This window comes from Osmerus mordax, chromosome 11, assembly GCF_038355195.1.
Source record: "Osmerus mordax isolate fOsmMor3 chromosome 11, fOsmMor3.pri, whole genome shotgun sequence".
NCBI classification, from domain to species: Eukaryota; Metazoa; Chordata; class Actinopteri; order Osmeriformes; family Osmeridae; genus Osmerus; species Osmerus mordax.
The window spans coordinates 10,083,816-10,108,724 of NC_090060.1; the positions used below are offsets into that span (position 1 = coordinate 10,083,816).

At 41.9% G+C, this 24,909-nt stretch overlaps 3 protein-coding genes across 3 annotated transcripts in view; 2 read left to right on the top strand and 1 right to left on the bottom strand.

The window, feature by feature from the left end:
* Positions 1–399: 399 nt before the first annotated feature.
* On the bottom strand, positions 400–10,708 carry LOC136952201 (amyloid protein-binding protein 2). Its single transcript, XM_067246905.1, has 13 exons — positions 10,415–10,708; positions 9,084–9,172; positions 7,919–8,070; positions 7,596–7,719; positions 7,134–7,302; positions 6,922–7,011; positions 6,582–6,649; positions 6,379–6,484; positions 6,128–6,252; positions 5,524–5,609; positions 3,733–3,923; positions 3,133–3,298; positions 400–2,823 (listed from the first exon to the last, which is right to left on the bottom strand). The coding sequence occupies exons 1-13, from the start codon at positions 10,550–10,552 to the stop codon at positions 2,561–2,563; spliced, it is 1,767 nt and encodes a 588-aa protein (XP_067103006.1). The 5' UTR covers positions 10,553–10,708; the 3' UTR covers positions 400–2,560.
* An 857-nt stretch (positions 10,709–11,565) lies between these two features.
* Positions 11,566–16,385, top strand: LOC136951680 (protein phosphatase 1D-like). The gene is made up of 6 exons (XM_067246229.1): positions 11,566–12,211; positions 12,983–13,211; positions 13,518–13,642; positions 13,824–14,005; positions 14,091–14,315; positions 14,589–16,385. Exons 1-6 carry the CDS (start codon positions 11,668–11,670, stop codon positions 14,979–14,981), a joined length of 1,698 nt encoding a protein of 565 aa, XP_067102330.1. The 5' UTR covers positions 11,566–11,667; the 3' UTR covers positions 14,982–16,385.
* Positions 16,386–18,053: 1,668 nt separating this feature from the next.
* The window catches only part of bcas3 (BCAS3 microtubule associated cell migration factor), a 117,793-nt gene continuing 110,937 nt past the window's right edge, over positions 18,054–24,909 (top strand). The window contains exons 1-5 of the mRNA XM_067246481.1: positions 18,054–18,127; positions 19,264–19,349; positions 19,683–19,737; positions 19,928–20,003; positions 20,686–20,792. Coding sequence (XP_067102582.1) covers positions 19,279–19,349; positions 19,683–19,737; positions 19,928–20,003; positions 20,686–20,792 — 309 coding nt within the window. The 5' untranslated portion in view covers positions 18,054–18,127; positions 19,264–19,278. The remainder of the gene's footprint in view (positions 18,128–19,263; positions 19,350–19,682; positions 19,738–19,927; positions 20,004–20,685; positions 20,793–24,909) is intronic.

Sequence of the window (24,909 nt, forward strand, 5' to 3'; positions counted from 1 at the left end):
AATGAAGCAGAAATTAATCACCATACCACCGTATCTGATTCCATATTAAATATCTGCTGTCATCTCTCCTTATAAAAAGAAAATATAATTATGAGCAGTATGACGTGAAAATCTACCTGTTGGATGACACATTAGAGGAATGTCATAGCACTTTCCATATGACTGCTACCTGTAATGAGATCACTCCAAAATATTTTGAAAGCATTACTGTCAAAACAATATTCCCTTCCTCCACACCCTGATCTTTACAGTGACACCCACTGCTACTCTACTAAGTCCTTGTGAAACCTTGCTGAATAGGTTTGCAGTGCTCTTTCCACATTGTTTCATCAGTTCTTTTCATTAGAAATACCACAATACATAACATTTCTCAAAAAGAGGAATCCAGTGTTTGGAGAGATCACAGCTTTATTTAGCATCATCCGCGTATCCATATTTGTTTGTAAGGTGGTCCCCCGTGACATAGTAGTCCCTATTTCCTTTCTCACATCGGTCTCAAAGCTGACCGCCATTTTATTGTCACATTCAAACGTCCCCATTGAGTTGCCTTGCTACATTCGAAAGGTAACATTCGTATCTGCAAGCCATTTGGAAGCCAGTTCCAACACAGTTCTAGACAGATGGTGGGGTCAGTCTGTCGCTTTTAAGGAGAATGGCCTAGAAGTAGTATTTTCAGCTAACTACAGTAAAACATCCTTGGCAGTTGTGTTTTTTCAGAATCTATGTTATGTTCTCTAACAGTCAGGGATTGGTTGCAGTTACAGCTGGGGCATATCAGGAGTATGCAAGGGTGCCAGGGAGAAGAGCGTTATGGTGGAGCTGAGCGTCCTTTAAGGGCTAAGGCTTGGACATCAGCTGGGACTAGGTGGAGGAGTCAGCACTCTAGCGCTGCAGAGACAAACACACCGCAGAGGGATGTCCAACAGCTGTCGAGCGACAAAGCACAGAGCAGTCCATTGTAGCACTGAGGCGAGAGCAAGGCAGAGCTTTTTTCCCTCTGGTTAACACAAAAAAGCACAACGCTAACTTCACAGTTTGAAGAAAGTTGTGACATAACGTAACGTAAATGTAAGAGCACTGTGACAAAAACTCCATGCTTGCACAAAACCACTTTCTAAAGAACCTTTTTTTGCAACATTTGATTGAGGCAGAACTTAATATAAAGTTGCACAAATACAGAGATTTGGAGAAAAGGATTCAGAAAAGAAAAAAACTAATTTCAGTAACAGATTGTAAAAATTGAAAAATATTGATTAAGGGTCAAGTGCACACAGAAGTCACATGCATCAGTCAGAGACACATACATCCTGGGTCCCCAATTTCAGTGCTTTTTTCAAAATAATGTAATACAGCACTTTCGCATGGGTCCGCTGAGTGAACATCTGACACACACAGACAGACTTGTGTAAGGCTGGTATACATCAACATAGCCCTGGATCACACAAAGCTCAATGTATACTGATGGCCTGCACAAATGCACACACCAGCGTGCAAGAACAGCACAACATAGACAAGTGGTGAATTAAAAACTGCTGGCTCTTCAGGACACTACACCCGCTCTCTCCTCCCACCCATGGTTCCATCCATGCCCTAACGGCCAGTTTTAGTCCCAAATCATTTGACGCATACCTCTTCAAAGTTTAAACAGGGCTACATTACACCGACTTTGCATATAAATTAAACTGTCAGTACTAAGCTTAAAGGCATTATCAAATGGAAGAAAAAAAAAAGTCCAAAGCCGGTATGTAATTGTCACAATAATTCCACTGGTCCAAAACAATTCACTGATTACAATTACTGTGCCGAATTGTGTAAAAAGTAATTCTTTATTTTCCAGGACGTCATAAGAGGGCATATTCAAGGACCACAAATACTTTCTGAAGGACTGGAACGTTTTTTTTAACGCTATGAACCGCTCAGATGAAACCAACATAGTTTTACTGTACAAGTAACCAAAAGCATGTGGAACTTCTGTCGTCATCCCTTGTCTGCCACAGTGGTTAAAATATAGCTAGTAGTGTTGTGTGCGTGGTCCAGAGATCACAGAGTGTATATGACAGGCCATGGCAAAAAAGCACATTGGGTATTTCATGGCATGTCTTGTCTCAGAGGGTGTAGGACCTGACAGTCTGGTCAGCTGCACTTGATTCAGAAACCAAAAACGTCCTAACCAAGAAGAAGAAGAAAAAAAAAAAGAGGCATGTGAAGAATGCCATGGTCTTTTTGTCTTCCAAGAGCTCTCTTACTCCTTCGGTTGAAAATAGTCTAATAAATAGCCGGCTCTCCGGACTGGTAAAAGCAGGCGGATTGAAGGTCCCATCAACGTTGCACGCTGCCACATGTATGCATGTATGTGACTGTGTGTGTATTTAAATTTGTTTTGTATGATTGTATTTTCTCCAAATCAGACTTTCCTGTGTGGGTTTGTCCAAAACAAGGTGCCAAAATAGAATTGGTAAAGCCAGAAGAGGTGGCATGTGAGGATGTAGATTCTGTGTTAGTGTGTGTTGTAGCATTTATATATGTATGTGTGTTTAGTGTATGTGCATGTCCAAGTCCTTCAGCTAAGACATGGGCGAGTTGGTCCAAGGCTCTGGGCCAATAAGAAAGCCTGCACCACTTCCTGGGTCTGCTGAGGGGAGGTGTTGACGTCCTCGAGGGCATCGGCCACAGCAAACTGCCTGTCCCTCAGTCGGTTCCAATTGGACAGCACATTGTGGTACTCAAACACTTTCTCATAGTTCGCCACTGAGTTGTAAAGCTTGATCAGTCCACGGTAGTCGTACTCCAGGCCACTGTAGCCCTCCCCAAACAGCTTCTTGCCTGAGCGAGACCAAAAAGTGGATGTAAGCAAAACATAAAAACACACTATATATGCTCAGTCTAAAGTGCAAAAACGAATGAAAACTATTAAGAGAAAACATATCCGTAATCAAAATACACTAACGTCTTGACGCTAGTGATGTAAAGATCAAGGGCACTGATCGAGAGGACTTAAAAAAGGTTCAATTGAACCAGACTGCATTTCTTGGTCAAGACAATACCACGTTAGGCCTTAGCCCACCCGTATGGCCTTGTTGACACAAACACCTAACACGCTCATGGTCTGTGATCTTCATGCACATCTCTTACCAATAGCGATAGAGCGCAGGTAGAGCCTCTCTGCATCCTCGTACTGGTTCATGTCGTAGTTGTAGAGGGAGGCCAGGTGTCCCACAGACAGGGCCACCTCGTAGTCCTCCTGCCCCAGCAGCTGCTCCTTGATCTGGATCGCCTTTATGTGCATTTCCTCAGCCTCCTGGATGTCCAACACAAATGGAAGAGATACGCATTTACAGATGACGTAGACAACTCTATATGAGTGTAAATAAAAAAAGAAAATATATACATACATAAGTCTTTAAACACAGTTCTTTAAACAAGCTTAGTACATGGGTTTATTTCAACATGTATTCTTAAAATGCAGATAGGCTATCGTATATTGGTGCATGCATTCTGCTTTATGGTATGACTCAACTTTATTTCTTAATTTAGATTTTTTGCAAACCATTTTTTTATGTGTCTAATCTCATCAATAAACATTTATATCTTTGGAAAGATTTAAACATAGCTGCGGTTCTCTCCACACAGTGGTAACTAATCTACACGTGTCTGGTCGAATCAACGATCAAACAGCAAGGAAACTATGGCCTTGTCTATGACCTAAAAAGGGGAATCTGGCTGTAGTCTGACCTTGAACTTCCTCATTGACTGATAGAGACGCCCCAGGTTGCCGTAGTGCTTGGCCGTCTGGACGTTGAACTCTCCGAAGGCCTTCTTGGCCAGCTGCAGGGAGGAGAGGTGAAGGTCGTGGGCTTCCTGCAGCAGGCGCTCCTCTGTCTCCTTGTTGTGGCAGTCGATGGCTATCTCCTCCAGGATCAGAGCTGGGGGATAAAGAAGAATGACAATACAAGTTACAAATCTCTCTCTTATACACGCCCACACATCAGTATGCGCTTGTCATCATATTAAAACTGAGATACAGACGTAACACAGATTGTATTGTTATTGCATATAACACACACACTGGATGTGTATTCCAAGTAATTTGTTTAGAGTGTTATTTAATAGTGACATTCGTAGTACTGTGAGGTAAAGAGGAATGGCTCCCTCTCCATTAACTGTGTAGGCTACTCCATGTGGAACACTCGTCAACAATGAGTAGAGAATGAGTAGAGAAAATAGAATACAGAGATTCCGGATGTGACTGTGACATAAGGATAGTTGTCATGATAACATCCTCAAACATGTATATAACACACTGCATTGCAGTCACTTCTACGTTTTATCTGAAGATTTCACACAATGGCTTTTCAATGTTTTACTCTGGTGACGGTCGCCCTTTTACTGGGTGTGATAAAAACGGAGCCCCCAGACCTGATGGCCCTCACAGACAACCAAACACCGTCTGTGGGGACCAAACACTGGGCTGCCACACCATCAACAGCAAATCACCTGACCTTCGACTTTGACCACTTTCACTCTCCGACATGCCTTCTTACTGAAACAAAGATTAATCTGAGGACCAGATCAGCCCTGGTCTCAACCTTCAATCGTTCATTGACCCAAAACACTGCTGATACCTACATCCTAACAAACGACCTGAAGCCTTCCATGGTGGACAGGGCTGCCAAGGTCCCCATCAAAATGGAGACTATCGATATGGACCCTGACCTATATGACTTCCTATGCTTCCTGAACATGACTTTGATACGCCCCACGACCACAGACAAATCCCACCAAAAGACAGGAGAAAGTCTTGTCACCAACAACGAGCGACATCAACAGACCCTGGAGAAGGCTGAAAACACCATGACTGAATCCTCTTCAGTGCCAGAAGAAAAGCCCCTGCAAGCATTCTCCTGCCTTGCAGCAGGAACAGGTCTACTCTTTGTACTGACTGCCAGAGCGGTCTGCCAGGTAGGATGGGCCACCGCCGGGTCACAAGACAGAGGGACGAGGTGGAACAATAATCATGGCTGTAGCTTGATAACTTAGTACTGATATATTACGTGTCCTTTAACCAGGTCAAAAATTGTGCAGAAAGCCGAATGGAAAATCGCAGAAAACTGGGGACACGTCGAAAGCGTTCCACACGGTCTGAGAACAGGGGAAAAGCTCTCTGAACTAACATCTCTCTGCCAGACAGATCTACCACTGTGCTCATTCTCTGAGCAAATAATTAAATAAAAAAATATTTTGTGGAATTTATTTGTTCCTTTTGATCAAGTTCAAGTCTTTTATTGTCAGATGCACAGAACAACACAGGGTCAGACTGGGCACTGAAATTCTTTGGACAAGACAACGCAAAGCAACCTGGCATAACATGACATACATGATACACCTTATTCCCTCATACACCTTATTCCCTCATTACAAACACACAGCTGCACCAAAAATATCGCTTCTTGCTTCATTTATCCCTGTGCCAGACAGACAAACAAAGTTGTGACCGTGTGTAACATTGCACCAGTAGCAGGTTACCTTTGACCCTCTTGGAGGACGCAAGCAGCAGATGGTCCTCTGGGAGAATGTGAGTTATGATGTCTATGGCACGTTCAGCATGAAAGCTATAGACACACCCACAGAGAAGAGAAGACACATGCTTGAGTAAGGCACTATTACCTCTGAATACCACAAAGCAAGAACCCCAAATTCCAAGAATATTTATGAAGATTCCAATAATTATTTATTTAGGTAGATGGTGTGACTAGTCTAGAACTTTGACATTTGAAAGGTTTGCCAACTAGAAATAAATAGATTTCACAGACTGGTAGAGGACAGTTGTACAGTACACTATTGCCTCAATGATATTGTTTTTCTCCTTTCACCTCTATTTACTCAAGTACTGATGATGTTTTTGACCAATACTCCCCTCAGTATTCCATGCACTTCACTGCTATCCTTCAAAATAAAATGGCACCCACCCAAAGCATACCCCTACATGCCAAGTGCTATTAGAGTAAAAGCTAAAGTATGGACATAGCAAAGACCATGATTCATTATCTTCTGCGATGTCTGACAGGGAACCCATCTCAGTAATGTAATTAGCGGGTCAGGCCAGGAATAGCAGCAGCGAGGTACTCACAGCGCATTGTCGAATTTCCCAGAGCTGTACTGGTGCACGTAGGAGGAGTAGGCTAGGTCCTCGTGTGCCGTCGCTACGTGGATGTTCTTTCCCCCGAAAACGGACTGCCGGATATCCAAGGCCGTCTGAGGTGGGGGAACATATATTTATTGTATATATGTGTTAGGATTACTTCACAAAGGACCTTCCTTATAAAGGAAAATATGACAAATCACAAAATAACACAAATATAATGCTGTTGATAAACCCACCTGGTAAATGGCAACCGATTGACAGATATTATCAACATTTAATAAGTAAAATCCATAGTCTAGAAGAGTGTCGGAGTATTTAGGATGCTTGTGTCCGAAATTTTCCCTGAAACAGACAGCAGTTCAAAATATGAAGACATATAAGTTACAATAGTTTGATTAATGGGGTTAAAATAAAACCAGGAACAAGCCGTCTATCCTACCTCGCCAGAAATACAGCATGTTTGATCAGCTGTTCTGCTTTCCTGAACTCCCTCTTCACCACACAGGCCTTTAGAGACAGATAAGCAAACACCATGAGTCACCAGTCTCTTTGTTTGTATGCCCCCAGAAACAATGACCGGACTGAACAATCACACTGTATGGGCCGACTCTGTTGTATCCTTAGTCAGACACCTGTCACACAGCTGTAACCGTTTCTCCTAGTCAAGGGCTCTTCTCCCAGCAGGAGCAGTACAAACGTACTTGAGCAAAAAGTGCCTAGCAAAATATATTGTCATATTTCACAACACCGGAATAACATCTCGATCTTATTCAACCTACCTTTGAGGCTTGTCTGAGGACATCTACCACTACTTTAACAGGCAGGCCAGGAGTGATCTCCTTCATGGCCTCTATACACCACCGGTAGGCCTGAAACATAGAAGCGGAGGGCCACGTTATTTCAAATGAATATTTCAAATGAATATTTCAAGAAGCCATTCTGATAAACTGCATTTCAGAGCAGGGCCGAATCACCCCCAGCAATGTTCTACCTCGTCATAGTGGCTCTTGGCAAAGAGCAAGGCACACAGCTCTCCATACAGCGCTGCCTTGTTGGCCTGGTGGCCGTGTTTGGACAGTTTATCCATGTACGACTGAGCCAGCTTAAAAGTCTCCTCTCCCAGGTAGTATTTGCAGTTGCCGTTGCGGACATGGAGTAACCTGAGAAAACCATGAAGTCACAGAGAACATGGGAAGGGGTTTGGCATGAGAACTCTGGCAAAGAGTGGGCATAAGCCTTCTAACTACAATTTGTTTTTAATAGAAAACTACAGTGTTGCAGAAATCAACTTAAAAATCAAGTCATCATGAATTTGCAGTAAGGAAGGAATAGTTCAAGCCTTGTATGATATATTATACCAACACAAAGGCAAAATTGAGGCACTTAAATAAAGCTTACATTGTACTATACCACCATTATAGGGACAGGCAGGATGGTGAACACCTAGACTGACCTGACGCAACACTCAACGGCACGGTACCAGTGAAGGACCTCATCATGTAGCATGCACAGCTGCAGGCATGACAGGAACACCTTCTCTGCTTCACCATACCAGCCTGCATCCGACAAGAAGCCACCTGAAGGACAAGCAGGACATTTGCTTCAAGTAACAGCTCAGTACTCCCCCCCCCCCCCCCCCCCCCCCAAGAAAATACAAAGGAAAATCAAACTGACATGGCCTTCCCTGCCTGACCGTTCACCCAAATTGCATAACTGCTCAATGTTCCAAAAACAAGTGTGATGTCAAAGACGCCCCTTTCCCATCTCTCGACTTACCCAAAACAAACCCAAACTGGATAGCCTTCTCCTTGACATGGTCGTCGGACTCTGCAATGTAGGAGCAGCGTCGGCTGAAGGAGTTGGCCAGCACAGAGGCCACCTTCACGCCGTGGTCCATCAGAGCCTGGAAGCAGTGGTGCAGGAGGTGTCTGCCGACAAGATCGAGAGAAGGACACAAAGATGGACAGAATCAGTCTGTCTGTCTGGTTCACAATCACTGCTAAAAAGAATTCCCAGAGAAGTCTGACAAATTTCAAATGAACTGAACCGTAAACATACAATAGGTAAGAATTTTCCGGTAAAAATATCTTACCTGTTGTCTTAGTTTTGCAACTTGTTCAACAAGATAGTGTTATCAGATTCATTGGGAACATAGAAGGTCCCACTAAGCCCATTCCTTGATCAAGTATTCTTGCATTTGTTCTAAAACACTGACAAGATGTACTACCAGTAGTGCTTAGTGCTGCAAACACATCACTAAGACTATTGATCAAGTCAATCAGGCAAACTGTCACTTTACATGGTTGGAAGTGTGAAAGCCAAGGCAAGGCAAGAAAAAGGGGTACTTACACTGTTGTAGAGGTACAAGCAGTGAAGTGATAACAATGCCAAGACGGTCTATTTCCCCAAAACACGAGTGTCACATCACCTGCAAGTTTTGTGAAACTTGTACCAAAACCTTTTTTGACAAAAGATTAGACTAAAAAGGATCGCCTAGTTAATGGCCACATTGGCTATGTGATCTTAAGATGTGATAATGTGATCTCTTCACCAAAGACACATGCTCATTCATATCCATTCAAAGCACACTTACTATCCCCCACTCACATGCACACACCACTTGTTGAGCCACATCCCACTCAGTACAGCATGTCTACGGTCACCTTTGCTCACATGATGTCACAAGAGGACAGTGTGTGTGATTAAAGGGAAAACAGAATGTCAATAAAGAACTAACTGTTCATTACTTTACACAATGTCAGTAGTCCCATCAAAAACAACAATGAGGCATACCTCCCGAACTGCTCATGTACATGTTTGTGCTCACAGTGGCCCTGAATTGCTTTGTGGTAGTAACCACTTGGGAGGAAACATGGGGTGAAATGCTGTTGCTTTGTGTGGTGTGAGCTTACACCCTAGGCCCTGGCCCATTATGTCCTACCTTTTGTCTGAGGCACGCAGGACTTTGGCAAAGACCTCCAGCTCGCAGAACTCCCCTCCCAGCTGACAGAGCCTGCCTTGCTGGTAAAGCTGAACGCGAGAGAGATGGAGAGATCTTAGATTTAATTGATCGTCAGAGCAGATCATTGATCAATAGAGCACTGATGAAAGCTTGGATGAGAAAAAGATTGTTTTAGCTTCAGCTAGGGCTTTTATCTAGCTATCATTTGGGGTAAATTGAGGCATTTGTATACAATGCCCACTGTTGTGCATTGAACAGACAAAGCTGTTGACAGGCAACTTCGCTGAGGCAAAATAATCATTAGTCACTAAAGCTATTTATAAAACATTCAGTCAGATTTTCCTTTTATATATGACAGAACATTGGTAACTGAAACAATCTCATGTTGAATAGAAAGTTTAAACATATGTATGCTGGAGTTAAAATATGATGCAGATGCTATTGATTTGGAATAGAGGCCTATATAGGTCTTATTTCACTGTAATTTTCAAACTGATTATTGTTGATTGGTAAGCATAATCAATCACTGATTAACATCACTAATTCATATTGTACAGTACACACAGCTAGCCATCCTAAAATGGTTACAGGTGCCACATGGACTGTAAATACTATGACTCTTGCTGTGCACAGACTCATGACAGACACAGAAACATTAATGGTGAAATATGTTATTCCTACGTCAGTGGCAGACGGTCAAACTATATACTGCCAAATTCCAAAATAACACATCTCCCACATAGACCATGAAAGTGTGTGAAAGGCCAGGGTGTGGTGAAATTCAATTACACCCCCTAGGAAAATGGCTTGGCAAAAACTAAGTCAGGTACTGTAGCCTATACACACTTATAGCTTGAGCTATAGCTGGAGCTAACACTGTGCTACAATGTACTGTAAATATGAACTTCGTTAGCTAAAGCTGATGACTTAAGTAAAATAATACAAATTTTTAAATGGTTAATAACGCCGTTAAAACAAAGTTTTATATCTTGCTTGAGCAGAGTTAGCAAAGTCCCCCCCCCCCCTATTATTTTACCAAACTAGCTAGCTTGCTGGTTAGGCGGCCAATCATACCGTAAATGCAACAGAAAACACGTATATTGTTAGGCCTTTTGTCTATAATAGACAGCCTTGACAGTACTAATGTTAAGGAACTGCTTGAGGAGAGTAACAGTCAGCAAACAGCCAGCCTCTATGCTCTAACTGGAACCTATGAGCTATAACTTTAGCTCGATAGCGCTTCAATAGTGAACACATTATTCAATAAGGCAAGTTGTGGCAACTTTGATCCAGAGAGTGACGGTACTTACCTTATAGTATACATCAAACTGTATATTTTCAGGAAGGGAGCGAATGTCCCTTCGCGATCGACTGTAATTGTCCACCACTGCTGATATTGCAGTGTTGTACAGTGTCTCTGGGATCCATTCTAGCTCCACCGCGGCCATGTTGTTTTCCTTCTCCAAATCCAGCAACAGACCCCCTCCAACTCACACACTAACCTTCCTAGCTATCTAATTGAGGAAAAAAACACTTTCACTTCAAGTCCTCATGAACACCACGCTTCAACCTTAGTAGAAACCAGCGCATCCACAGTGCTACAGTAAAAACTCTAAGCTAACTGTCATATTTCCATATTTGTCTCATCTCCATCAGCATGTCCCCCTGTCTTCTACTCCCGACCCCAAACAATCATCTGGGGGGTGGGGGCGTGGGGGTGGGGGGTTAATGCAATGACGCAATCACGCAAATGCTCAGATTGGGAACGTGCTCCCAGGGTATCATCAACAATTCAAGGAGTTTACCCTACTACTGATGTTGATAAGTTGATAAATTGCACTTATCAACTTCATACATTAGTAATGTCTGCAAAAAAGTCACAGAGAATTCCAACATTATCAAATTTAAAATGATCAAAATGTAGCGATGTTAGTTTGCTAACCAACATAGGCTACATTTGTTAGTTAATTTCTGAATTTGATTATTTATAGCACATTATGACATTATTATGACAAAAATGACATAAGCCATCCCAAGTCATTTGAAGGATATTCCTCAAGTAAATAAACATATAAGACAATAGCCTATTTAGTGTGGCCTTCCTTTGAATGTAAAATTGCATTAATTGCTTTGGAAGACAGTGCCGTTTTGTAAATTATTGCAGTTTGCCATATTTCTTCTTATGACTTTATGACAGATTTTGTTCTCACACAGCTTGAAACACAATTATGATGATGTCGGGAGTCAGAAGCCTGATATATTTGCTCATAATGTATACAGTAGACATTTATTTTATGTTTTATTTTAATTTAATTTTTTACAAGTGAAACGTGGAAAGATAAATATCCAACAGGGGACGCACTGGAGTACCTTTCCACCTTCTCCAGTTGCTATCGCTCTGACGTCAGTGCGTTCCTGAGCATGCCTACAAGGCTCGAAAATAAACAAAGACCGAAAAGGGGACAATTGATCACAACCTGCCATAAACTTAATTTTAAATACTTTTTGAGCAATTTAATGTCATATTTATACACCGCGGCTAATACAGGACGTGTCTTTAAACATGGACAACTCATTGTTGATGCGAGTGAGTGTATTTTCCGATCAGGGAGGCAGAAAATACATGGAGGATGTTACCGAGGTTGTAGTAGAGCCAGAGCCGGGGGAGGACGAGCTGAACGCGGACGAAAAATGCGAAACCAAAGGGGATTGCTCGGCGGTCAGCTCGGTACAAGACGGCGTGCATCCACAGTGGACTATTAAGAATGCATTGAACGACGCTCTGTCTGCGTCTGCACCCACTACAGTAGCATGCACACAATTTGTACAAAATGATAACCGAAGTTGTGCTTCCACTGCAACACCATCGACTGAAGAAAACTCGCCGGCAGAGAGCGAGACCGAGAAGAACCTCCCCCATCGCTCTGTGGCGTTCTTTGCTGTGTTCGATGGCCATGGAGGCCGCGAAGCCGCGCAATTTGCGCGAGACTATTTGTGGGAATTTATCAAGAAACAACGTGGTTTTTGGTCTAAGGATGACGATGAAGTGTGTTCAGCCATTCGGAAGGGGTTCGTTGCTTGTCACCATGCAATGTGGAAAAAGCTGCGTAAGTTGATAACAAAGCTAGGGTTAGCTAATGTTAGCTTAGCTTGCTATCGCATTTTCAAGCACTTGACAAGCGGTTGACATGACCAATGTGCAGCAATACAAATACTCCTTGTAACATAACACTGTTGTTTTGCAAAGTTATTTTGATGTCATTTTCACATCTACGGTTCACTTGGCCGATTTATTAGGTTACCTTAAAGACACGATCCACTTGAAATGGATTGCATTTACCTACCATTGCTAACTAGCTCAGGCTGTGGACTCAATATTCTACTCGTCAATTCTCTTTGGCCATGTTCTGCTCACATACTGTATCAAATTCAGCACAAGTAATTGTGCTCATTAAGGCTAGCATATTCATACTCTATCACATTAATCTTTAAGGATGTATTCTGTGAAACAGGACATTTACTAAAATTAGGATATTATGTGTTTTGGTCTTCTGGCTTTGATCTTGGCTGTGTTATCATGTACATCCGGCTTTGACAAGACATGTCAGCATTTCTTTCTTCAGAAAATTACTTTTCTAAGGGACTGGTAGAAGGTCAGTCTCGTCCTTGGGGTATCAAGAATAAATAATCTCCAGAAGCATTTGTCTTGTTAAATTGGCTTTAAATAATTGTGTGACTGCAGGTGTAGCTTTATCAAATCTATCAAGATAGGCAATTCACTTTCATAATGTTACACATTCAGATATAATTACTTGACATTTGTGACTAAAGCTTGGGCCATTGCAACATGTTCACATGTTATTTTCTTCACTTTTTAGCGGAATGGCCAAAGACACTAACTGGTCTGCCCAGTACATCAGGCACTACAGCCAGTGTTGTGGTCATCCGGGGGAACCGCATGTATGTCGCCCATGTAGGGGACTCCGCAGTGGTTCTGGGGGTCCAGGATGATCCTTCAGATCAGTTCATCAGAGCTGTGGAGGTCACACAAGACCACAAGCCTGAGCTGCCCAAGGAAAGAGAACGCATCGAGGGGTTGGGAGGCAGGTAAGATTTATAACAACCCAGACCTCAACACAATAGAATCATGCCCTTATGCGCCCATGCATGTCTAGACAACCCCTATGACAAGCAAGAAAACATTGAAGTCTTATCTATCTTATGTATCTCTGTCTTAACATTGCTGTAACAATGCCAGTAGGCTGTGTTTTCCTTTACATGGTTGTCTTTTGTTTTATCTATACTGATTACTTGAATAATTGGTTGGATTTGATACACAAATGGTCTGAACCCTTCTCCGATTCTGTGATTAATCCCCCTCCCTGCCCCGGCCCTGGCCCGTTCCTTCCAAAGTGTGATCAAGAAGTCAGGGGTGAACCGGGTGGTGTGGAAAAGACCCAGGCTTACCCATAATGGCCCGGTCCGTAGAAGTACTGTGATTGACCAGATCCCATTCCTGGCTGTGGCCAGAGCTCTAGGTAACGGCACACCACTGCTTTACCACATACCTCCATGGCTTAAATGTTAACAAGAAACACTGCTAAACTGCTTGAATTTTTGTCATTTTTTCCTCAAGCATAAAACCGTTAATGCATCTTAAAATACCAGTACCACTGGAGTTTACACTCGGGTGTATTCCCTTTGTGTCTCTGTCCACAGGAGACCTGTGGAGCTATGACTTCTACAGTGGGGAGTTTGTGGTTTCCCCCGAGCCAGACACTTGTGTGGTAACCCTTGACCCTAGCAAACACCGTTACGTCATCCTAGGCAGCGACGGCTTGTGGAACATGGTGCCGCCTCAGGACGCTGTATCGATGTGCCAGGACAACGACGAGGCTATGGTGAGTGTGGCACAGCCGGGGGCTTCTTATCAGCTCTGACATCCTATGTCAGTATATCCGAAACACGTTTTTTTTGTTCCCGCAGGCTCCGTGCGGAGTCTCCAGCGCCCGTCAGCTTGTGAGCCATGCCTTGTTGAGATGGCGCCAGCGCATGCTTCGTGCGGACAACACGAGTGCCATCGTCATCGCCCTGCAGGAGCCTGGGGCACCCCAGGAGTCCCTTCACCACGAGGAGGTGCTGCTCAACTTAGCCAAGGTGTCTCAGTGTGGACCAACCATGGACTCCCGCTCCAACACACCCATCATCAAGGTGAGTAGAACTGTCTCCTCATCCCTACGCAAACACATTTACACAATCTAGTGAATCTACTATAAAAACGCAAGGACAGCGGGACATTAATGCTGTCACAATCATTAGCAGGTTTGTTTGTGGCTGATGTCATGTGTGATTGAGTGGGACTTTTTCACAGTGTAGCAAAGGTTTTGCTGTTGCAGCACATATTAGCATGAGTATAATTCCTGAGATGACATGATTTGCTGTTGTCCATCCCCTTCCTGACTGCTACTGCTTCATTTTTTGCAGGTCCCTGAAGTGGACATGCCCTCAGCTGTGTGTGAGCTCCTCCCCACCCTAGAGCGGCGGAGTGGCCTGTCAGGCAGCAGCCTGTATGCCCTGTCCCTGGCAGACCCCTTTGCCCCCCCACCTCTTCACTCAGACTCAGATGAGGATCTCCCCCGGCCTCTCCTGATGGGCACTGCTGACATGGGGGAGGGAGATGCCACCAGAGCGCCCGGCGGCAAACGGACTCACGAGGAGTCCTTGCCGTCAGCAACATCAGCGGCCAAGAGAGCTCGGCGCAGGAACAACGGCGAGAAAATATCTTTGAGTCGCAACAGTGGAAAAGACCAGAAACAGTCATCCAACGTTTCAGCACTCCTCCAGCCACACAGCAAAACCACTGTGTGTGTGTGTTGAGACACACTTACAAACTATAAACGTGCGGGCACACACACACACATGCTGCCTCCTCCACACCTCTTTCTAAAAGACCATTACAAGTGTTGTGGGTCCTTCCATAAATTAGTATACAATGAAATCAACTGATGTCCAGTCAAATGTTTAACTACAGTTTACTTCCCTGAGATTGACAAGAGCTCAGTTCCACATTATTTACTACTTTTTTCTCATCCAGAATGATGGGAAATTTATTTTAAGCAGTATGTTATTTGAACTTGTAAAATGTTTTACTTTGTGATGCAAACAATTAAATATTAACTTGTGTAAATATTCTGAGTAATTGGTAGTTGTGCAAGTGAGGACATGTTTTACTTCATGTAAAGCAATATATTTTTTATACATTGTTTTATTTTACTATGAGAAAAACAAAACATACCATTTTTAGATTTTCACTGTCATTTACATGTTTTTCTGATTCTTGAATCATTGGATTAGTTTGTTTGCATAGTCATTTGAAACTGATGGTGCTGCAACAGTAAATTCCAGTAAATTAACAAGTAACCTAAATGTTAATTTGTTATTGATGGTTACTTGTACATACACAGTTGAGAAAGTTACCAATGTTACAAAAGAGGCCACCCAGTGGACGTTCTTTGAAACTACACCACTTTGTAACCTCATTGGAGGGATTTGTCCTCCACATCTACACGAGTCATTTACTAGCCTCTAACTATGGAAACTATTGGGACTGAGTTAGATCAGTACCACTCCTTGTTTGTTGTGACATTGCCACAGGTGGGGTTTTAGGAAATGTTTTTTCCTTGTCGAGGTTCCATTCTCCAACTGAACCTAAATTACAGGTTGTGTTTTATAATTTGTCATTCCTATTCACTTCATGCCTTATGTTATGTCTGTTCCCATTTTGCGCTTGAAAAGTTGATTTATGTGTAGCCAGATAAAGTTGGCAGTAAGTAAAAAGCAACCCTTATCACCAGTAAGGCTGCTGGGTTTGACATTTGGGATTGTGGTATTTGTGTGCTAGTTTTCCCAGCTACATGCTATAGTAAAAATTGATTAGTTGAGGTCATAAAGTTGTTTGATGGCCAAAGTGCAATTTCAACTGGACAAATTGTAGCATTTTTATTTACTACATTTCCAAGTTTTACTAAATCACACTCTTAACTTGGACATATTAAGCTAAAACAGGTTTTGGTTGGGGGGATGTTGTGTAGATGATTCCTAAACAGTGTTATTCAGGGGAAGTGATTCACCTTGATAAATCATGGCATTCTTTTTTGCTTTGTGTGAATAAGATTGTGCTTACAGCATCTAGTGCATGTCATCTGTACAGTGTAAATGTGAAAGAAAAAAAACACTTGGAAACTATATGAAATAAAGATATGTTTTCTCAATAAAGGCTTTACTGAATTTACTTGAATGCAGTTATTTGGGCCCTGTACACAATATTGTAACTAAACAATGTGTACTAACTATTATACATCATGTTTTAGTTCATTAGCATACATTAATGTTAATGTGCATAAATGCACACACAAACACACACACAATATACTGAGGTATTCTGTATCAATTGAAGCATGTAAAATGTATCTTGTCCAATTGGTTTGGACACATTATAAAAATTAAGTATCTGGAATGCTTAGTAGTACTTAAACAATGAGAAGTATTATATTTAGAAAGAAAGAAGATTTATAAAGAAAGTAGTTTATACATAAAGTTTGTTTGTCAACATTAATTGCACAGTAACAATAATTTCACAACTTTGTTGCTTGTGTCAAGGGGATTTAGTGTTTTCGGGTGAGAGTTATGGTACCCCAGTCTATCTGACTGCAACATTCTATAACAACACCTTTGCATGCACAAGCATGAGAACATGCTAAATGAGTTTCTGATAGTTTGAGTTTGGCATATTGTTCAAACTGAGTCACCAAGACGAGAAATAGTTGGCACTTGTTGCAAGTGCATGAAATATGTAGAACAGAAACACTGAGATTGTTGACGCCACAGATAATGGCAGATAATGCAGATAATTCATTTTATTCCAAGACACTTCAGTGTCACAGAAAACACAAACACTCCAGAAGCAGTAGCGATGAGGTCAAGCATAAGTGTTGAAGCTCTAGTCTACATAATTTGGAAAAGCAACACAATAAGAGAGTATTAACAATATACATTTCATTATTCATTCAAGTATTGGTATCTTAACAAAACATCTGACTGTGTTTCCTAATGCTTCTATTTCTTCAACTTTACGATTGCAATGACGCCAGAAGGTCGTCTGGTTCCTGCGCAGTCCAAACAAATATCCTCACACTCCTACCTTGCGGTGCTTCTTCAATGGCCCGGATCTCCCCGTTCAAATACGCACCTTTCCTTCCCTACCGTAGATGAGATGTAGTTACTTAACACTGTCAATACAGCCAGTTCCTTGACACCCCATCCACCGAAATACTGTTAGAATCATACACTTCTGATCATTGATTTGGTGCAGTGGCCTACTTCATGCAGTTTGAAGTTTGTATGTCGCTTTAGATAAATGCATAAGCTTGATAAAAAATACTACTGCGATTTCTGAGCTATTAGCCTACCCTTTACTTATTGGCAAACATTTCTAAAATCTACTTGGACGAAGGTAAAACTTTTTTTTTTCCAATTACACTGCCCAGATGCTGCCCCAGAGTTTGAAATCAGTTTCATCACCAAAACACGTGGCAGTGTGTTATCTCGCGAGAAGTCAATGTAAACACACAGCTTTTTCGGGGTTCAATTGAGTTTACTGCACATCACAGGTAATGACAGCCTTATTCGAGTCGACAGATGTAATGACTTACAAAATCGATCGTAAAAGGATGCACCAAAATAATTCTCGGTTCATTAATTTGACATCCAAAAGAAATGTTTCGAAGAATCGTGAAATCGCGAGACATGAGAGATTTTTTCTCTATGATTTGCGCTTCTGATTGGCCAAAAAATGTAAAGCACCCGCCTTTTTCTTTTGCCGATTCGCTGAATAAAAATATACTTATTATCTGATTGGGTCGCTGTATAGTTCCGCTACACTGTTTTGGTGTTGGATAAAGAGCTTCGTTCAACTAGCATACTACTAGCCAAACAAGCCAACTTCCAAACAAAAACGTATTGGGGTTAGTATGACATTTCTAAATTATTATGCTTATTTATGATTCATGATTTATTTTATGGTGTCACGCAACCGTCTTTCCATAACATTTGATTTTGGTGTTGTTAAGTCAGAAGAGTTTAGCATTTATCATAGCTAACATACATGCTAGCACGAGCTGGCTAGCTAATTTCTAATTGATTTTAGGTAACAAGTAAGCTACAGTCGACTGGTTATTTTTTAATCGCTGCTGTCTATCTATATAGTACATCTTGACATTTACAGTGTCAAGATAGTCCAACAGTTAAATAGTCCAATTCAACTGACAGCGTATCCATCATGTACTGTGCACTCGGGCAAGTGCTTAGTCTAAATATGTTGAACCTTGGGAACAGCTAGTAGTTAGCCATTTAAGTTGCAGTTGTTTGTCGGCATCTTTGTTGTTAAGTAGCTAGAAAGGACGTAAACTAGTTACGAGCAATGATCCATTATGTTGTTACCAGCTTGCAGGTTTGTGTTACTGCTAGTATTGTTGTAAACTCTCTCAGACTAGATATTAAAGTGTGGTTGATATAGCAAATCCGCTATACGAAATAATCAGAATCAGAATAGTGTTTAATCGCCAAGTAAGTGGTCATAAACAAGGAGTTTACTTTGGTGGGCAGGTGCATACGGTAAACATAATAAACAATATAAAATGTACAACAAAATACTTGCATTTGCATATCTATAGACCTCCCAAGTCTGCTCAGCACTGAAGTGCAAAGTTGTTTAAGAAAAATAATGTATTGCTAGCTGCCCAAAGTTCCACAGCCATTGCTAGCAACAAAGTCTCTCAGTCATGTCTTGGTGAAGTTTGTTTAAGTATGTTTAAATCAGAACATTGGCAAATTGGAAATATGGGGTTTCCATCCAAGGTAATGTAGGCTAACAGTGTAATGTTCAATATTTTATTGAATGGCTAAGCAACAATGCAAAATCCTGAGCTGGAGAACATTAGGTCTCTAGTGGATGGGATAGGAGTCTTTTCTCCCTGTCCGTTCTTGACACATTGCACCAAGGATGACTACAGGAATCCTGTCTAATAAAATCCCAATACAAGTTATTGACCTCAATAATGTGTTTGCCTGAAGTAACAGTCATATCCCTGTCTTTTTACAGCAGAATAAAGACATAATGGCCTCAGACTCTCCGCGCAGACCAAGTCGCTGTGCTGGAGGGGTTGTGGTACGAGCACAGGCTGCCACGTAAGGAATCCTACACACATACACATTTACTACACCGAACAATCGGAGAGTTCATCATGTGATGGGTTTTAATTATTGATTGTTGTAGTTGACACATTTTATCAGTTGTTGGTAATCCTATATCAGGTCACTCTCAGATTTGGTTGTTATTATTTTTGTCTTCAGATTCCTGTCTGCATATTTTAAAGACCCCTAAGAATAAAACATTACGTGGAGAAATAATTATGACTCCCTAATCTTTTTTCAGCCACTCTTGCAACCACTGCCTCAAACTGTATTTCCATGTTGATTATCCATATAGATAGGTTCTGTAAATGTAATCTGTCATTTCAGGGAGCAGTCATATATGGAAAGTGTTGTGACATTCCTGCAAGATGTTGTCCCACAGGTAGGTTCTCATGTTTTCATACTGCTTGCATTATCTCATTGCTTTCTATTGTCCTCTTAGAGTGGATAAATTACATAAGAGACCTCAATTGCCATGTCCAGTTAAGAAATCAAATTCAAACTGAATGGTGACAAATTCCACATGCATTCTGCCATTGTTGTCATGTCCTATTAATGTCTCCTCTTTTAAGGCATATACTGGAGCGCCCCCTACGGATGAGAAAGAGAAAATTATCTGGGTTCGATTTGAAAAAGCTGACATCAATGGTTAGTAAAGTTTATGGTAACAGTTGATGGTTCAATTCTGTGACAGATCTGAAGTCTCCTAGTAACACTAGTAATCACTGTGTGTGCACTGATTTTACTGATTGTAACTTGTTTAACTGCATTCTCTGATGCTTGCATTCAGTCTGACAGCTGTGTTGCTCAGACATGCTATCATACTCTTGTCTATAGAACATTCAGCTACTTTTGAATTAATTACTACAAACTTTGAATGATTCTTTAAACAGACCTGAAGTATGATATGGTCCCCACAGACGGGGTTTGGTTGTCTGTGAGGGCCATCAGGTCTGGAGGATCCGTTTTTATCACACCCAGTAAAAGGGCGACCGTCACCAGAGTAAACATTGTGAAATCTTCAGATAAAACGTAGAAGTGACTGCAATGCAGTGTGTTATATGCATGTTTGAGGATGTTGTTATGGTAACTATCCTTTTGTCACAGTCATTCTGAATCTCTGAACACTCATAATTTTGAATACCTGTGTCCAGGAGGTGTCTTGTCTTCTTAAGGTCTAACAACACTTTTATTTTTCACAGGTGAAATAAAAAGAGTTAGTGTTAGACAGATGTAATTGTCAAACTCTATGTAGTTCTGTTGATAATTGCTCTGGCCAAAGCAGCACCCAGTCAGATGTCTGACCCCTGCCCTATTTCCCTGTGTCCAGACACGGCTCGCTCTCCAGAGTTCATGGAGATGCATAGCGGCAGCAGCGAACCCCCTCTCTGCCTGATGATTGGCTACTCTGACGGGATGCAAGTCTGGAGCATATCGGTGAGTAGCACTTTGATTTTTTTTTTTCAGTAAAAAAACCCCCCCAACTTCAGACAGTTCTTCTTTAAATCCTTCAGGTCTATTTCTGCTCTTTAAGCACCATTTAGATGAGAATTGGTTTCATTTTGAATTTGTCTTTTTCTGAAAGATATCATTTTGGTGGCAGTGTGTTTGGAAGGACAGGAAATGTGGGGAGAGAGAGAGGGGATAACATGCGGTAAAGGGCCTGGGCCGGCCAGGCCGCCACAAGGCCTCAGCCTACATGGTGCGTGAATTAGTCCGGTAAACCACTGGGGCGCCTCTTTTGTTGGTCTTTTTAGGGCATGATTTTTTTCTGTAGACCAACCTTAGACTTTTTATTGACAAAACAAATATCTAGGTGTCAAATTTGCATATGTCCTTTTATCCACTAGGTGTCAGTGTTGACTAGTGCAAGGCCATTGTTTTTTATACACTCCGAATTCAATAGAGTTTTTTTACTTGTATAAATTTACGTATCTATATTGATGACCTAAAGTTCTTAATCAGAGGATATCCCCCAAAACTGCTTACTTTACCGTTTTCTATTGTTGATATTCTATGACAATTTAAAATTGAATGTATAATTTTGCATTGTTTTGACTGAATTGACCAGACGCATCTAGGACTGATGTGGGTTCAAACAAAACAACAGTACTACAGTAACACTGTAACTTAGAACCAAAGACCTTCACTTGCCAACACAACTCTTCAGGAACCTCAATTACCAGCAGCCAAAAGATGCGAGTGACACACACAAACAGGCCTCCGTGGTAGATGGAGCTTCTCGGGTTGATAGGCTGACGGGCTTCTGCATCAGTCCCTGCCCTGATCCTCTCTCCATGTCACTGAGGAAATGGACCCTGCAAGGAGATGGTGGCTGGTTGACATACTCAGGAGGAGATTCATGAAGATGGTGGCTGTTTCATACATTCAGGAGGAGTTTCATGCAGACCTGATGTTTGTTGTTTGAAGGGTTGTGTTTTGGCAGGAGAATGATGGATCGAAATCTGAAAGTGTTAAAGGTGAATCATTTGAAAGACCTCCAGTACTGCTGACCAATGTTATTTAATTAATTTGATCTTTCCATTTTGTTTCTTATATGTGTAGTTGTGAGATGGGCAAAGCCTATAATGTTGGAAAGTTGTTTCTAATGACATTTAAAGTGTCAGATTTTCTTCCAGGAAATATTTGAAATGTATAATTACGGAATTCCTTTTTGGAAAGTTTTGGAAAATCATTACAGGGTTTTGTCAGCTTGGTGAATTAACAAATAACCCACAACTTTTTGCAAAGGCCTCACTTGAGTGCTATCGAGTTACATGCACAGGCTGTCACCGAAACATGCAAACTTCACATACATCCTGTGAGATCTAAACAGACTAAAGTCCTTAATCAGTCCCTTTTATAAACATCCACTGGCCACAAGGGAAACGACACACACTTTCTCCCTCGGACACACACACACACACACACACACTGACAGGCAGAGGCTGTCCACTAAGTTTGGTGTGGCATTGAACAACCTGTGGGCTGTTCATTGCTCTACTGCAGGAACTAAAGAGGAGGCCAGTGAGGAGAGGAGACCAGTGTTATGTTGTATAGTACCCCTTGAACAGGGTTTTTGGTTCCATTGCTATTCGGTTCACTGAGTTGAACTTTCATCAGCTATCACTTCTATCCCACTATCTCCCCTCTTGAGTTTTATTTCTCTGGCAGGTTATGGTGAGGAGGTATCTGGTGTTGCCTTGGGTTCCAAGACAAGATGAAAACACTTTTGTTTCTGGCCCTCAGTGGTTGTGAAGTGTTTTTGACAGTTGCTAAACTGACACCTTCTATAATGGCCTAGAAACGAGAAACAAGACAGTGAAAACACACACACTCACACACAGTTTCATCTTCTTTCATCTGCTGCTGTGCACACGCATTACCGCCCCCTCAGACTCGGATCTTTGACTGGAGAGGTGTCGCCCGCCATGGGCTGATAAGATGCAGACTAGCGTGAGCTAATTGTTGGACTGAAGAGGTGTTGGGAGGGTAATGACCCACTTTGAAGAGTGGTGTGTGGGGCGGCACTGTTATTATTAAAACTTGCGCAGCTACAGTCCCTGATAGAAGCAGACTGATATTCACACTCACATGCACACACAGTTTCATCAGCTTCAAAGGAAAGGAGTTGTTAACACTGTCTGCTTTGCGTCCCAGTAGTGAGAATGGTCCGCACATGTATGAGCTTATTTGGCATCATTCATTTTCAGTACACTCAATAAAACAAAATGTCAATTCAGTTAAGTACTGAATGTGACCCAAACAGAAAATATATGTCACAGTGGACGATTGTTCAGACCAGAGATTAGAACACCAGTTTCCACAATATCTGACCCACAAATGCAATGAAAGTCAAACAAAAATAGTGTGTGTCTATATACACTACCGTTCAAAAGTTTGGGGTCACCCAGACAATTTACAAGGTTAATTATTATTATTAGAAATAATTATTTTTATTTGAAATATAAATTTTGTTCTTCAAACTTTGCTTTCATCAAATAATGCTCCATTTGCAGCAATTACAACATTGCAGACCTTTGGCATTCTAATTCTAATCCTTCTAATCATCCATTAGTCTTCTAAGGCAATTAGCAAACACAATGTACCATTCAAACACATACAGTAATAGTTGCTGGAAATGGGCCTCTATACACCTATGTAGATATTTCATTAAAAACCAGACGTTTCCACCTAGATACTCATTTACCACATTAACAATGTATAGTGTATTTCTGATTAATTTAACGTTATTTTCATTGAAAAAAAACCTGTGCTTTTCTTTGAAAAATAAGGACATTTTTAAGTGACCCCAAACTTTTGAATGGTAGTGTGTATATATATATATATATTTTTTTTTTTTACAAAATGAGCAATTTGGCGCATTGCCTGGCTTGTGGCCTGCTATGAGCTGCTAATGTAATGTCGCACATGTTGCACATGTTGTCTATGTCCCACAGAGCCTCGTAAGGCCAGTATGAGCATAAGGGTAATGCACAATAGCCTTCGTGGCATTATCCTAAAACCTCCACACACAATCCAGCAAATTCCATTACTCTCCATTTCCCACCAACCCCACCACCTCCCTTTTTGTATTTTCCTAGTATCAACGCGCCCAGTGGGTCCCATGCTCTGGGTAATCTCTGAGCCACCGCCTGGACCTGAGCACTTTTAATAAAAACACAGGCTCCAAATCCGCCACTTTGAAAAGACTACTAATTGCGAAAAAGAGCGATCATCCCCTCGGATGGGTTTATGGTCTTAAAACACGCGGATTAAGGCACCGGTAATGTGATAATGCATGTTTCACTGTAATTTAACGCAAAGAAGAAAAAAAAAGAATCACAAAAGTAGGGCTTTGGCTCTTAAAACAATGTGCCATTACATGCGTCAAGCCTCAATTCAAGCCATCAAGGGGCTTGACCCTGCATATCCAAGCATTCATACGTCAGCCTGACACACAGGATGCCACACTCTTCTTATCTGCCACTAACCATAATCCTTGTGTATCTACAGTTAACTGTTAGAGTAGATATGGTAACTAACATCCTGCAAGTTCTTGTCTGTGTCCTGGTCCTTTTTTAGAGTACCATAGCTCTTAATGGTCAAAGGGTCAATACCCGTTGAGGTTAAATGTACCTACTACTGCCAGTGGTACCAGTCTGCCGTGAAATCCCCTTGTCACCCACCCCTCTGGGCCTGCCACAGGAAGAGTAGGCCGCTCGTTTGCATTGCAATGCTACGGGGGACCATTATTCTGAGCTTGGTAGCTTTTACTCTGCGGTTTGGCTGGCACTTTAACCACCGACCCCGACCCCCCCCCCCCCCTTCCTACTTCCCTTCTCTGTGCCCCCGTGCCCCCCCCGCCTCCACCATGAGAAACCCATTCCACGCAGTAGGAATAGATTATTTTTCTTACAGTGTGAACAAATCCCTCTTTGTATCCCAGCCCCCCCTGCATCATTGTCTCTCGTCTTTGTCCCTGATGCCGTCCCACACCCCTCCCGTCCTCCTGCCTTCCCCCTGACCTGACTTTTATCCTTCCAACCGGTGC